Source organism: Dreissena polymorpha, chromosome 9 (genome assembly GCF_020536995.1).
Source record: "Dreissena polymorpha isolate Duluth1 chromosome 9, UMN_Dpol_1.0, whole genome shotgun sequence".
Taxonomy (NCBI): Eukaryota; Metazoa; Mollusca; class Bivalvia; order Myida; family Dreissenidae; genus Dreissena; species Dreissena polymorpha.
The window spans coordinates 23,901,433-23,916,489 of NC_068363.1; the positions used below are offsets into that span (position 1 = coordinate 23,901,433).

At 34.7% G+C, this 15,057-nt stretch overlaps 1 protein-coding gene across 1 annotated transcript in view; it reads left to right on the plus strand.

The window, feature by feature from the left end:
• LOC127845420 (uncharacterized aarF domain-containing protein kinase 5-like) overlaps positions 1 to 13,618 on the plus strand; it is a 32,436-nt gene extending 18,818 nt beyond the window's left edge. The window contains exons 11-13 of the mRNA XM_052376321.1: positions 2,335 to 2,409; positions 3,414 to 3,626; positions 8,697 to 13,618. Coding sequence (XP_052232281.1) covers positions 2,335 to 2,409; positions 3,414 to 3,626; positions 8,697 to 8,712 — 304 coding nt within the window. The 3' untranslated portion in view covers positions 8,713 to 13,618. The remainder of the gene's footprint in view (positions 1 to 2,334; positions 2,410 to 3,413; positions 3,627 to 8,696) is intronic.
• Positions 13,619 to 15,057: the final 1,439 nt, after the last annotated feature.

The following is a 15,057-nucleotide window of genomic DNA, read 5'->3' on the forward strand; positions in this document are numbered from 1 at the left end:
GCCTTCAAACGGTTAAGCCCCAATGTATTGGCCCTCAGTGGTTTAAATGCATGTAAAGTCTTTTCTCATATTCACTGGTATTCTCTGATTATCTGATAGTTGAACTACTTATATGCGAAGAAAAAATCTTTGCATCGGATTGGTTATAACTTGGTTTTCCTAGCCAATGGATCTTGTTTTTTTTTATGCTGATTAAGTATACACAAATATGTAGTAATACTAGTATAGTTTTGATAACCTTGTCGGCCATACATTAGGGTTAATCTGTATTCTTGTCAAAACTGCATCATAATCTATTTGGTGTTGTTTCCAAACATGCTTAACATGTCTTGCCCCAAATATACAGATTTGAAGATTATATTGTTAACCTTTGACATGCTAGTTATTAATATTTCATGTAATTTAGAGGTTTTATTAAGTTTTAAAGAAGACAGGTGATGTCCAAAGGCTGGAGGCGAATTTAAGTTGTGTTTTTAGCTCGCCTGTTTTCGGAGAAAACCCAAGGTATTGTCATAGCCAGCTCGTCGTGTCTGTTGTCGTGTCTCCGCCGTCCGCGTCGTGCTAAAACCTTGACATTTTGTCAAGGTTTTGAACATTGGCTCTAAAATCAAAGTGCTTCCACCTACAACTTTGAAACTTCATATGTAGCTGCACCTTGATGAGTTCTACATGCCACACCCATTTTTGGGTCACTAGGTCAAAGGTCAAGGTCACTGTGACCTCTAAAAAAAAAATAATCTGACAAGCTTTCATTTATTCAAAAATGCACCCGCAGCTGAGCGTTGGCACCCGTTATGCGGTGCTCTTGTTTAGAATTTCAAACAGTAGCCCGGTATGTTTTCATCTTGTCAGGTCTCTTGGGGTTTTAATGAAACCTCTGAAAGTGTGAAGATTTCATTCCCTTGTAGAGAAAACTGAGCTGTTCTGCGAAATCTTGGTACAGCGGCCAATAAATCGTCCGACCATGTTTCTGTCGAGTAAATTAACAGAAGAAGACTTAACACACATGAGAAAGATGGTCTCTGAGCACTTTGATCAGGTTACGGTTGTACTGAAGAGCATGCCACGAGAACTCTTGCTTGTAATAAGGTGTGTGCGATGTAACCTTAACATAAGTGTGGCCTAGATTAAAAAATCGGTACTTTTTTATAAGGTTCATTGTATTGAAATCATTCTGTCAGTTGGTCTGTAAGTGACCTTCATCGCTAGTTGTCGAGAACTTAAATTGGAACTTAATCAAGCGATGTCATCACCATGAAGTCAAGATATTAAAGCCCAATGTTGACCGACACTTTTAAATGGTATTCAATAAACAAAAACTGTCTGGGATACAGGATATGATTGACCATTCCATATTAGACGTTGTCCCTTCTCAATGAGGGGCCTAATCTTATATCAAGCTGTGTTCCTTAATTGATGTTAGATTTTGTAAGGCGTGAACAAGTTTTGAAGTTGAATCTGATTTAATTTCTATCATCATTTTTATTTTAAACAGTAAATTTGTCACATAAAAGCCCTGGTGTAGCATGTTTTTAATCAAATTAAGTGTTGTGGACATTTTTTGGAACTGTTGATGAGGGTACATTTTGTTTTGTCTAAAGAAAAGAAATAAAAAAAAAAATGACTTCCCACCACCAATATTGTATTAATATAATTTCAAGTTCAAATGATATTTAATTGCACGTGTTCAACCTTGTCAACATAAAATTGTATAAGGTAATGGTGTGTTGGTTTAAAAGAGGTATATTTGGTTGGATGTTGTTTTCTACTATCTAACATGGGGTTGATGGTATTGTTTGTGCTTGTGGTTGCAATTGCCCAGTCACCAATAACTGATCCAAATATAAACATTTATATTTATTTGTTTTTTATTCGAGAAAGTAGAATTTTTTTTAAAAAATTAGTAAATAAATTATTGTTTAAAATTTAAATATTTATGTTTTTAAATTCTAATTCATGGCATCATATATCATGTGTCTTGTAATCAAAGTTTACATGTTACTGTGGCATAATTATAGTATAAGTAGCGTTCTGAGAAAACTGGGCATAACGCATGTGCAAAAAGTGTCCTCCCAGATTAGCCTGTGCAGTCTGCACAGGCTAATCAGGGACGACACTTTCCGCTTTTATGACATTTTTTGTTTACAAGAAGTCTCTTCTTAGCAAAAATCCTATTTAGGCGGAAAGTGTCCTCCCTGATTAGCCTGTGCAGACAGCACAGGCCCATCTGGTACATCACTTTATGCACATGCCTTATGCCCAGTTTTCCCAAAACACATCTCAAATATTTGTAAGAGATGTGTTTGTATAATTAATGATATGTTTTGTGTGTAGGAATATGAACACAGTGCGAGCAATCACAAGAGAGCATGGCCATCCTATTGACCGATATGGGATCATGGCAAAAAGGTAATTGTATCACTTCTTTTCTCTTAAATTGTACAAAGATATACCAAAAATAAAAAATGGCAACACTTTTTTATGTCTCAGCCATTCAAAGAAAAATCATTGCCTCAAGATTCAACCAAATTTACTTTAGTGTAATGGATATCGTGTCCAGGCCGCCACAAGAGGCCCAGTGTTTGAGCCTTAGGGAAGGGCTCTCAGGATCTTTCCAAATACACCAGGTACTGGTTCTTCCCAGGAAACATACTTGAGTGTCTCTATAAGGCAACGTCTCTTGCTTCAGTAGATGTATCCAGAAATATTAAACAGTTTGGAACACCCCAATCATCTGGCAGTACATACCACACACAATATCAGCCGTTATTGTCTGAATGAAAGTACCTTTGGTTCATAAAATGGGTCAGGACTACTTTTTTGCCCCCCGATCGATTGATCGGGGGTATATTGTTTCTGGCCTGTCTGTCTGTCATTCTGTCCCAAAACTTAAACCTTGGTTAAAGTTTTGCGATAACTTTTGCAATATTGAAGATAGCAGCTTGATATTTGGCATGCATGTGTATCTCATGAAGCTGCACATTTTGAGTGATGAAAGGTCAAGGTCATCCCTTAAAGTCAAAGGTCAAACATATGGCTTCAAAGTGGCGCAGTAGGGGGCATTGTGCTTCACAAACACATCTCTATTTTTATAATTCTTTCTAAGCTTAAATATAAATAACTCAAAACAAATTTGAGCTGCATTCTGGGAAATGGGGTTATTGCTGGTGCGTAAAGTGTCAACCCAGATAAGACTGCAGTTTACACAGGCTAATCAGGGACAACACTTAACATGTTTATGTTTTTTTTTACCTTTTAAAGAAGTCTTTTTTCAGCAAAATCCAATCTAGGCAGAAAGTGTCACCCCTGATATGCCTGTACGGTCTGCACAAGCTAATCAGGGTGGACACCTAACATACATGCATTATTTTAAGCCAGACTTTCCCAGAGACTCATTTTCTTTGATTCCACAGCGCAATCACGGGCACATACCGAAAAGAGACTGCTGACATCACGACCATAGCGCGTGCGCAGGCTTGGTGGGAGCGTATGGTGTACGACTACCGCGTGAAGGCCGAGGGTTGGAAGCTGTGGATTGCGTTCATGTGCCTCCGTCTGCTGCAGTTCCTGGGCAGGGCGCCGCCCATGGAGAAAGTGAAGAGCTTCATGGAGACAGAGGAAAAGAGGTGGGTGGAGTAATTGAACGCCGGATCTCAGGGCTTTTTTTTCCTGTCTGTGTGAAGTGGCCTATAGCCCCTCAATTTGTAGAGAAAAACATTAGTCAGAAACTTTTCAAAATTGTGAAAAAAAGACTCACAAACTTTTTTAAATTGTACAAATTTGGGTCATAAATTTCTCACAATTGTGAACAAATATTATTTTTTTGATAAAGATAGGAAAAAAAGCCCTGGGATGGAGTTTTATATAGCAAGACCTGGGGTCAAGTTCAATTACCACTTTAAGTTAAGCTTAAATATTTGTACTAAAATTGTGACACCTTCTGTCATTTGAAAATAAGATATAAATGTTACACAAGTATGAAGAAAGTGAAAAGTTTTATGGAGACTGAAGAGAAGAGGTGGGTGGGGTACTTAAAAGTCAGACCTGGGGTCATGCTCCATTACCAGCTGAAGATAACCCTTTACCACTTAAGATACACTTTTTGATGTTTTTTTAGTTCTTTGAAAGTTAAATTTAAATAAAGACCTTTCTTACTGAAATCCAGTTTTAAAGGCTCATTTCCAACCCTGTGATACTGGTGAACAGCAAACAGAGTTACTTGCAGGCTGTTCAGGTTTTATGCTGTTTGCACAAAGCCATTTTCACTGTGTTTCTGAGTGGGAAAGGGTTATACTTTGAAATATTTTTTACTAAAATGGACATACCTTTGCTTATTATAATTTAAAAATTACACTAAGGCTTTAACATTAATGGGTGTATTTGTGCCCATCTGGTTCTGCATTAGTTATAACAACAGTTTTTTCCAAGGATAGAATCTAGCAATTAAGAACCTCACAATGTATTATCTTATAACCAGGGATCATATTTTCCCGCAACATCAATCGGTCTGGATATAAATGGAGAAAAAGTTTCCAAAAATTTATATCCAAAATCATGACAAATTACGTTAAAATATATACCATTGATTTTGCCATTCATAATTGTACAAGTAAAATTCCCTTAGGCATTTTTTTTGGAACGGAACATACAAGTTTTCTCAACTGCTTTTATCATTTGCTGTTTCATTGTTGTTTCGTGTGCTGTTTTATCAGACTTTTTTCATCGTTGTCAATATTATTAATCTGTGTTAGTCTATACGGATGTTTGAAATCGGTGTCGACTCGATACTAGCTTACAAACATGCACTGAACCAAACAAATGTCTGTGCGTAAGTAAGCTACTGACAATAACAAAACCAAATAATTAAGAAATAATCAGTATACGTTATAGCGGGCGTTATAGTTTGTTGTCAAATAACCCGCGGCCGATAGTTTAGGGATTAAATCACGAATGATTTGGAACCACGAATCTTATTTTCCGGTCGTGGGTTATTCAACAACAAACAATAAAGTACACAAATTATTTCGATTCTTACATGTTTTTTACTAAAGATTTATACAATGTATATTATTTTTCTTGTGTACTATTTTATGTTAAGTTCCGCCCATATAAATAACTTTCGGCTGTTCTGTCGATCAGATCTGCGACTATCATTCATAATTATATAACTGGATTTGTATTCGTGCTTTCAGTGTGTAAGATCTGCCCATAATTATTGCAGAATAACCCATAGATGATTTTCTTGTTTGTTTATATGAAAGTTTTCACGTGCCGTGTTAGAATCATTTTTTACTTCTTTCTCAGATATTATTAAATTGATTACAGACTTCAGTGATAACAATACATTACAATCGCAACATATTGTTTTGTATCACATGCACATCAATTAACATCGAAGACCGATTATAATCAAACCAGTGCCCGCAGTCACCTTAGCAGACAAAACAGAGAAACCTCTTTGACAATGATAACTATCAATAGACACACAATGACAATCAATCGATATGTAAATCACAGGCCTTGAGTCTCTTAATTTGTTTTTCGATTTTTTCAGTTTGCAAAATTTTCTACCAACCTCAATTATTTCAAGCGCGTCTTTTATCTGCTCACAAGTTTTTTATTCTTTGTCTGACGTGCAATAAAACGGTCCTGCCGGTTAAGAGACTGAAGCGAATAGTTTATCACACCTAATCGAGATAAAAAAGTCATTAGTGTGTGTTAGCATGTGCACTGTGTAATTGATTTCATGACATGAGAATTTAAGCAAACAGATTCGGACCGACTGTTTGGGATTTTCAGTCGGTCTTTCATGACGCCAATCGGTCTAGGACGGACAAAACTGAAAAAAATATGATCCCTGCTTATAACATTAGTTCTATCTTACTTGAGTATAAGACTATTTTCAGTCAAATAATCTCTCTCTTTTAATCATGACTGCTTAGTACTTGTAGTATGTACAATACAAGTATAAAATTTAGATGGACTTGTTCACAGTTTGGCAAAAATGTTTATTTTAGAAAAAAAAGGTTGTAGGGTTTTAAACACCTTGTTATCTTTATCGTTTCGAAGTATTCAAAATAAAACGTTTTTTTGTAAAAAAAAAATTATAATATTAAAAAAACAAAATCTGTGAAAAATACCTTTAACTTGAGACTTTATTATAAAATGCTTGTACTTATCAATTTATATGATGTATATATTTACATTTGTTGGTTTTATAGCTTTTATTTGCAGTTTTAACAAAGAAGTTAATAATTTTTGGTTTAATTCACAAACAGAAATTAATATCACATTAAAAATGTCAACTGTTGTTGTCACTGAAAACATACAGGTCAATATTTAGTAATGTTATAATATTTGTCAGAAAGAGATTAGAAATATATTACCTGTGGTAGCGTCTAACTTGTGTTGACCTTTATGCTGCAGAATATCTATGCTTTTGCTTGAAAATGAATTATAGAATGATACTTACTTGTTTTGCTATTATGTATTCAAATTAATACTCGCTAACCTGTGTTGCGACTTTTGCAGGAAAACAAAATTTTTGCCTATCAGTTCAAAAGTTTGGCAAGAATTGCTAGAAAAATACAGTGAGACCTTTTTATCTTTTATTACATCCTTTTTATGATTCTTTGGATAAAATGGTGGCAAAAGGATGTCTCTGTTGTCTGGTGATAAAGTTGGATCGGTAATTTGTGGAGGAATTTCATCATGAGAAATGTTGGTCAAGATTTTTAATTTACTAACTTTTCAAAGTTGTTTAACCTTATTCTTTTCTCACTTACCACTAGCACAGTTGATAAAAGCACATAATGCAATGTGGACAGTCAAGTGTACATAATTTGCATGCCAGTTTGTTCTGTTACTTAAAAGCCCATTAACACTCAAAATGAACGAATATTTTGTACAATAATTTGAAAAATACAGTTAACACATAAACAATCAATGTTCCTTATAGCAACAGACAAAATTTCAATGCTAGATATGGTCTGGTAACATAGATTTAACAAAATTCAAAAAGTTAGTTTTTTGTGGGACAATATATTCAACACATGTTCATGTAGCATGTTAGTGTTTTTGTGTCATATGAATATATATCGTTGCAGGAAATTAAAATGGAATATATTTTAGCTAAAAAAAGATAAAAACCACATCCAGTGTTGAAATTTTTGCTATTGCTATAAGGAATTTTTTATGGGCTAACTTTATTTTACGAAATATTTTGCTAAAATATTTTTTGATTTTGAGTATTCAGGTTACTTTAAGTAATATCGCCATTGAATATTTATGCTTATGTCACCCAATGTGGTATTTGTGTGTGGTACTTTCATTCAGGTTACTTTAAGTAATATCACCATTGAATGATTATGCTTATGTCACCCAATGTGGTATTTTTGTGTGGTACTTTCCACTGATATACTGTAAAATCTTTTTTATTAATCAGCCGAAATTTCACTGTTTTTAAAAAAATGACTTTTGTGGACACGTAAATGTGGGCATTTTAGATTTTGGAAAAAAATGAGAAACTTGCATGGGTCGTTTTCCATTTATGTTTCTGTTAACTTTGTCTATTGGTCTACCCACAACATCCACCAAATTTATGTCCCACCAATTGTGCTGATTTTACAGTATTTCATTATCATTATTGATTAATATTATTTAAATAAATGGTTCACATATGTTCTAGATTGTAATTACTAATTCTTATTATTATTTCAATTCATTTATATTTTACAAAATCATTTAATAAGAAGTCACTTATGAATTTTGTAATCATTATTTCATGAGACTGCATACCAGTTGTTCTTTTTTATGTCTCTATTAATGAACCATTTACATTACATCATCATTCTTCTTTTCAGAAAATCAAATCAATGACACTCGAACACATGCACATCACTCTACCATTAACTGTGTCTTTCTATATCACCAATGACACTCGAACACATGCACATCACTCTACCATTAACTGTGTCTTTCTATATCACCAATGACACTCGAACACATGCACATCACTCTACCATTAACTGTGTCTTTCTATATCACCAATGACACTTGAACACATGCACATCACTCTACCATTAACTGTGTCTTTCTATATCACCAATGACACTCGAACACATGCACATCACTCTACCATTAACTGTGTCTTTCTATATCACCAATGACACTCGAACACATGCACATCACTCTACCATTAACTGTGTCTTTCTATATCACCAATGACACTCGAACACATGCACATCACTCTACCATTAACTGTGTCTTTCTATATCACCAATGACACTCGAACACATGCACATCACTCTACCATTAACTGTGTCTTTCTATATCACCAATGACACTCGAACACGTGCACATCACTCTACCATTAACTGAAAACTTGGGCTAATTCATGTTCAAAAAGTGTCATCGGAAATTAGCCTGTGCAGTCGACACAGGCTCATCAGGGGCAACACTTTCACTCTATTATGTATTTTTGTTTAGATTGGACAAAAAGTTCCACAACTAAGGAAAATTTCGTCCCAGATATGCCTGTGCAGACTGCACAGGCTAATCTGGAACGACACTATGCACTTGCATAAAGCCCAGTTTACCAAGGAAGAGGCTAAATTTATCTTCCAAAGAAATGTATCTTTTTAAAGTAATGTTGACCCTCTTTGATCTGTATTTGACCTTCCATTATTCCTTTCCAGGTACGAGAATATGTGAGGAGAACATTGATTCATCAAAGCTCGAGCTGTGATGAACAGACAGTGAGCCATGGGGAACTTTCCTTTGGTACCAACAAGAAGAGCTGCTGACCGAGAAAGTGTTTGGTCATGTTTCAGCAATCAAGAGACAGTGTGGGCAAACATTTTCTTATGATTCAGAGAAAGTTTCTAATGTTGGTTAAGATCTTCCAGTGATGACTGTATAGTTTCCAGTGTTGAAGAACATTTCCAAAAGAAACAGAGACAGTTTCTAGTGTCAGCAAACAATTTCAAGTGATTGAGAGACTGTTTCCAGTGTTTATGAACATTTTCCATTGGAACAGAGGCATTTTCTAGAGATTAAGAGGCAGTTTCTAGTGTTGGTGAATATTTTGCAGTGATGATTTTGAAAATCAGTAGTCAGATGAACCCCGTGATTGACATTTTCAGGGGGGGGGGTGGAAATGTGAAAATTATTTTGTCAAAATTTGTTTTGTTTCTAATACGTGTATTTGTAAAATACTCTGCAAGTGTTGTGCGAATTCTTGGTAACATGGGCATTAAAATGATTCTAGGCAGGTTATTATCATAAGTCAAAGGTATTCAAAGGTATTTAAAGTATTTATTTTTATGCCCCTGGTAGGGTGGCATATAGCAGTTGAACTGTTCGTCAGTCTTTCTGTCAGTCCGTCCGAAAACTTTAACATTGGCCATAACTTTTGCAATATTGAAGATAGCAACTTGATATTTGGCATGCATGTGTATCTTATGAAGCTGCACATTTTGAGTGGTGAAAGGTCAAGGTCATCCTTCAAGCTCAAGGTCAAAAGTAAAAAAATACAACCCAAGGGAAGTAATAAGCTTTAAAAGGGAGATAATTTCTAAACCTTACAAATGATATATTGAAATTTTATTTTAAAGCGGCGCAATAGGGGGCATTATGTTTCTGACAAACACATCTCTTTTTATGTCCCCCACTATAATAGTGGGGGACATATTGTTTTTGCCCTGTCTGTCTGTTGGTCTGTCTGTCTGTTTGCGCCAACTTTAACATTTTGCAATAACTTTTGCTATATTGAAGATAGCAACTTTATATTTGGCATGCATGTGTATCTCATGAAGCTGCACATTTTGAGTGGTGATACATGTAGGTCAAGGTCAAGGTCATCCTTCAAGGTCAGAGGTCAAATATATGTGGCCAAAATCGCTCATTTTATGAATTCTTTTGCAATATTGAAGATAGCAACTTGATATTTGGCATGCATGTGTATCTCATGGAGCTGCACATTTTGAGTGGTGATACATGTAGGTCAAGGTCAAGGTCATCCTTCAAGGTCAGAGGTCAAATATATGTGGCCAAAATCGCTCATTTTATGAATTCTTTTGCAATATTGAAGATAGCAACTTGATATTTGGCATGCATGTGTATCTCATGGAGCTGCACATTTTGAGTGGTGAAAGGTCATGGTCATCCTTCAAGGTCAGAGGTTAAATATATGTGGCCCAAATCGCTTATTTTATAAATACTTTTGCAATATTGAAGATAGCAACTTGATATTTGGCATGCATGTGCATCTCATGGAGCTGCACATTTTGAGTGGTGAAAGGCTAAGGTCAAGGTCATCCTTCAAGGTCAGAGGTCAAATATATGTGGCCCAAATCGCTTATTTTATTAATACATTTGCAATATTGAAGATAGCAACTTGATATTTGGCATGCATGTGTATCTCATGGAGCTGCACATTTTGAGTGGTGAAAGGTCAAGGTCATCCTTCACAAGGTCAAGGTCATCCTTCAAGGTCAAACATCATATAGGGGGACATTGTGTTTCACAAACACATGTTGTTTAATTGAAATTTAAATAAATTGAAATTTATGATGCCTTTGTTGTTTCAAGTGTTGATGAATATATTTGATTGGAACAGAGGCAGTTTCTTGTGGGGGCGAACATATTTTAGTGAGTTTGAGACATGCATTTTATAAGATAACTGCATTTTCAAATATTGAGGAACGTTTTGCAGTGAAATTAAGCTGGGCATTTTCATGAAGCGGCTCCTTTTTCCAGCTGTAAAGAATTTTTCAATGTCACAATTTTTGCTTCAAGTATTATAGATATATAGACATGTTGAATACAACTATATTCAACAATCAAAATAATGTGGCCTATGTTTTGCATTTGATTTGTTAGACTGTTTAATTAATTGGTGTGAAATATTTAGTGCATATTTTATTAAGAATAACATTTAATTATTTTTGTGTTCATACTTTGGAATATTATACAGTGTTTGCCCTGCAAAGTTTATTTTGAAGCCAATAATTTAATATTTGGTCTTTAACTCTAACAAATCGCATCTCATCATGTTTGTTGAATTGTGTACTTATAATACTATTGTTTCAATTGTTGTTAAATTTTATGCAAGCATGGTATGTGACCTTCATGTTTGTCTTCCTATTTATTAGTTGGGTGCTTTTTTTGTTGACAATGGCTTTAAGAGATTTGTTATAAATATATTTATTTTTTAATATATTGTTATTTGTTTTATTGTACATAACGGTACATGTTATACCCGTGATATGTTAAGTTGTGAAGTGTTCAAATATATAACTGAAATCCTTTTTTCGTATATCGTCACTGTCGTTCTCAAACCTCGTAGCTACAAAATGCCAACTTTTCAGGAGAGAGAAAAAACTGTCTCATTTTTTTATAAAGATGTTTTAGAAATTGAAATTCTGTTAAAATACCAAACAAATGAAGCTGCAAAATACGGTATAAGCCGTAGAAGCGTAAGTCAAACTGATAAGTCACATGACAGTCAGAAATGGTAGCTACGATAATTTTGTCACCACAGTTTTGTCATTTTTATGAGGTACGACAATTCGTCCTGATAGGAAACCTTGTAGTTGCAAATAATTTTTTTTATAAAAACGTTTTTGTCAAATTTGTCCAAACGAAACGACGTACCTATAGGTGAAATGGCGTCGCTATGACTTTTCGCTGGGAAAAAAGCCAACAATCATTGTACAACATTTCGTCACGTGGCTTTTTCAAGGGCTCTGATTGGCGTAGCACTACGAGATATAGCACAAAACACGCGCCAGACTTCATATATTCGGAAAAGACGAGAAAAAATATTTTGAAAATTTTGGAGCTACGAGGTTTGAGAACGACAGTGACGATGTATAGACTATTCAAGTATTAAGTGTATTTGAACAATTTCAGTAGATAATTTATTTGAAATCATGAGTGATCAGAAATTTAGTTATTTTTTATGATAACAACTGGATTTAAAAAAAAGTTATATCGCAACCAACCAGTTTTATTGTATTTTTTTCTTTCGACGTCTTGTTTAAATTTTAAAAGGGTTAAACTGGACAATTTGTAAGAGATATAGGGAAATGACCTCATTTCACACAAAAAACTGTATATAATTGTCTATGAGACTTTTCACTGTTTGAGACATTCATTAATTAATTTTAATCAGTATTATTATCCCCTGCTAAAGGCGGAGGGATACACTTTTGGCGTTGTCTGTCTGTCTCTCAGTTAGTCGGTCAGTGCGTACGTTAGGCTGTCACAAATTTTGAGTTATGGCAGGGGGTTTTAATCCTACAAATTTGCTTGTTTTTTTTTTATAAAGGACTAAAAAACAAAACATTATGCTCTGGAAAAACGGGGCTCAATGCGTGTGCAGAAAGTGTCATCTCAGATTAGTCTGTGCAATCTGCAAAAACCTTCTGCCTAGACTGGGTTTTAATTTGGAAAGGACTTTCTTGAAACAAAAAACTCCATTAATGTGTAAAGAGTTGTCCCTGATGATCATGTGCAGACGGCAGTCTAATCTGGGACGTTTTACGCACATGCATTATGCCCTGTTTTCTCAAAGCGAATCTCATGTTTCCATTGGGGTCGAGGGTGGGCGTGCTCTTAAGGAGAGTTCCAGTGAAGCTGATGAATAATGTTAGAGCTTATAATATCACTAAACATTAAAAATCTTATCTTCATGTTATCTCCATATATATTGTCATTTTACCAAAGTCATTCTGTTATTCTGTAGGTAATTATTTGTACTCAAAATCATTTTTACTAAAAGGCATCTGTATGAATTTGTACAATACCATATGTTTCAATGCCTAATTCGTCAGAATAGTTTTGTTTAATTTGTATAATAAAAAGCAATTTTTAAAATTGATATCTAAGGGTAAAAAAATGGTAAGTTATTCATGGTATAGGAATAGTATAATGTTTAGAATGCAGACAAATGTTACCCAGATTTCTCTTTTTTTCATAAGGAAAATATGATTAAGTCTCATAATACATCAGTCACTAATGACATGGGGAAATTTATGTACAAACACAAAAGTGGTAAACATATAAAGTATTATTATCTGACAACGTTCATTTAATATGAAACTTAATTGCACTAAGTAGTAATCCTTGTATTTATTTAACCCTTTCAGTGCGGGAACCGAATTTTGAAGGCCTTTGCAAACAGTTTGGATCCAGATGAGACGCCACAAAACATGGCGTCTCATCAGGATCCAAACTGTTTGCTATTCTGATAGTATTCTTAAAAAAAAAAAAAATCAAAGAAAATGCTAATGCAGACGACATTTTAGCAGACGACAAATTTCCCAGCATGCAAAGGGTTAATATGGAAAAAGTGAGCACGAGCATTTTCTCTTGTAACAGACTTAAGAACTTGTCCTCATTTTAAAGCCACTTTTTATCAGTAAAAATAATATGTACAAAATGAACCTTGCAACCTCATTCACGTATTCGTGGAAATTTGTCATTAGAATGTCTTGGTTATATGCTAATATGTCTTCATATATATGTAAAAACAATGTTATTTATTACTCAAACAATCATGATATTTATGTGAGACAATTAAAAAAACATGGTATTAAACGTTAATGTAAAGAAATGTGTTTGTTGTATTTTTCCTTCTAGCCATTCTAGCTCAACCTCTGATTAATCCTTTCCCACTTAGAAGCAAGGTGAAAATGGCTATGTGCAAACAACAAAACACCAGAACAGCCTGCGAGTAACTCACTCTCTGTTAAGGTTTTATGCTGTTTGCTGCTCATCAGTATCCAAGGGTTAGAAATTGAACCTTTTAAACTTAAATCTAGTTAAGAAAGGTATTTGATTTAATTTAAAGGGGCTACAAATGCATCAAAATATGTTTCTAGGTGGTGAAGGGTTAAGTATGGCAGTTGTCTGTTACTGGCAAAAGTATGTGGCACTTAATACTGGTAACACAGCTATCCTTGGCAAAGTTTGAGTTGGTAAACTTATGTCCATGATGTGTCTTAACCCTTTACCACTTAGAAACGTTTTGGCCATTTTCACTTAGCATCTAAGTGGGAAAGGGTTAAAATACTGTTGAAACTAGCAAACAATCCACACACAAAATGAGCGACTAAAAGTTGTTTATTGGCTGCTAAAAATGTTACTGCTAAAAATATTTCATGTCAGATATGATCTGACGAATCGTCACATTGCTTAGATTGGTTGCTTTAACAACGTCAATTTTGTTTAACGTCCTTAGATAATAATCTGACCCAAATTAAAGAAACTACACCACATCTGATAACTTGTGGTGTTTTCAACATTGTTGCTGTATTCATCATTAGTTTAAATCTATTTTTGCATCAACAGCGACATGTTTATTGAAACGCTCTATAGAGTCCTGGCTGGAACCATTACTTGGTGTTTTGGGGAGGGGGGATCTAATGAACACTGCGTGTAAAGTGTGGATCAAACTGTTTACCTCCAGATTGCTAGGTGGACACCATCCACTAAGCCAGAGCGACTACAACATTGTCAAATACAGCAAATAAGTAGCAATGTCATTTTTAGCTCGGCTGTTTTCGGAGAAAACCAGAGGAATTGTCATAGCCAGCTCGTCATCCGTCCTGCTAAAACCTTAACATTGGCTCTAAAATCAAAGAGCTTCCACCTACAACTTTGAAACTTCATATGTAGATGCACCTTGATGAATTCTACATGCCACACCCATTTTGGGGTCACAAGGTCAAGGTCACAGTGACCTCTAAAAAAAAAGAAATCTGACTAGCTTTTATTTATTCAAAACTACACCCACAGCTGAGCGTTGGCACCCGTTATGCGGTGCTCTTATTTTATTTTCATAACATCATTTGATGTTTTTGTGTTGTTTTCGGTCAATTTTGTTTAGTATTTTGTATCATTATGTAAAGTGCAAAAAAAAATGCTTGAATGTTTGGACAAATAGAATAACAGGTGTCGAGTATATATAAGTTTATTTACTTGAAACATGAAAATCTCATCCTGTGGCAATGGATCGTTCTTCAGGATTTATCTATATTCAACATGAAGCTA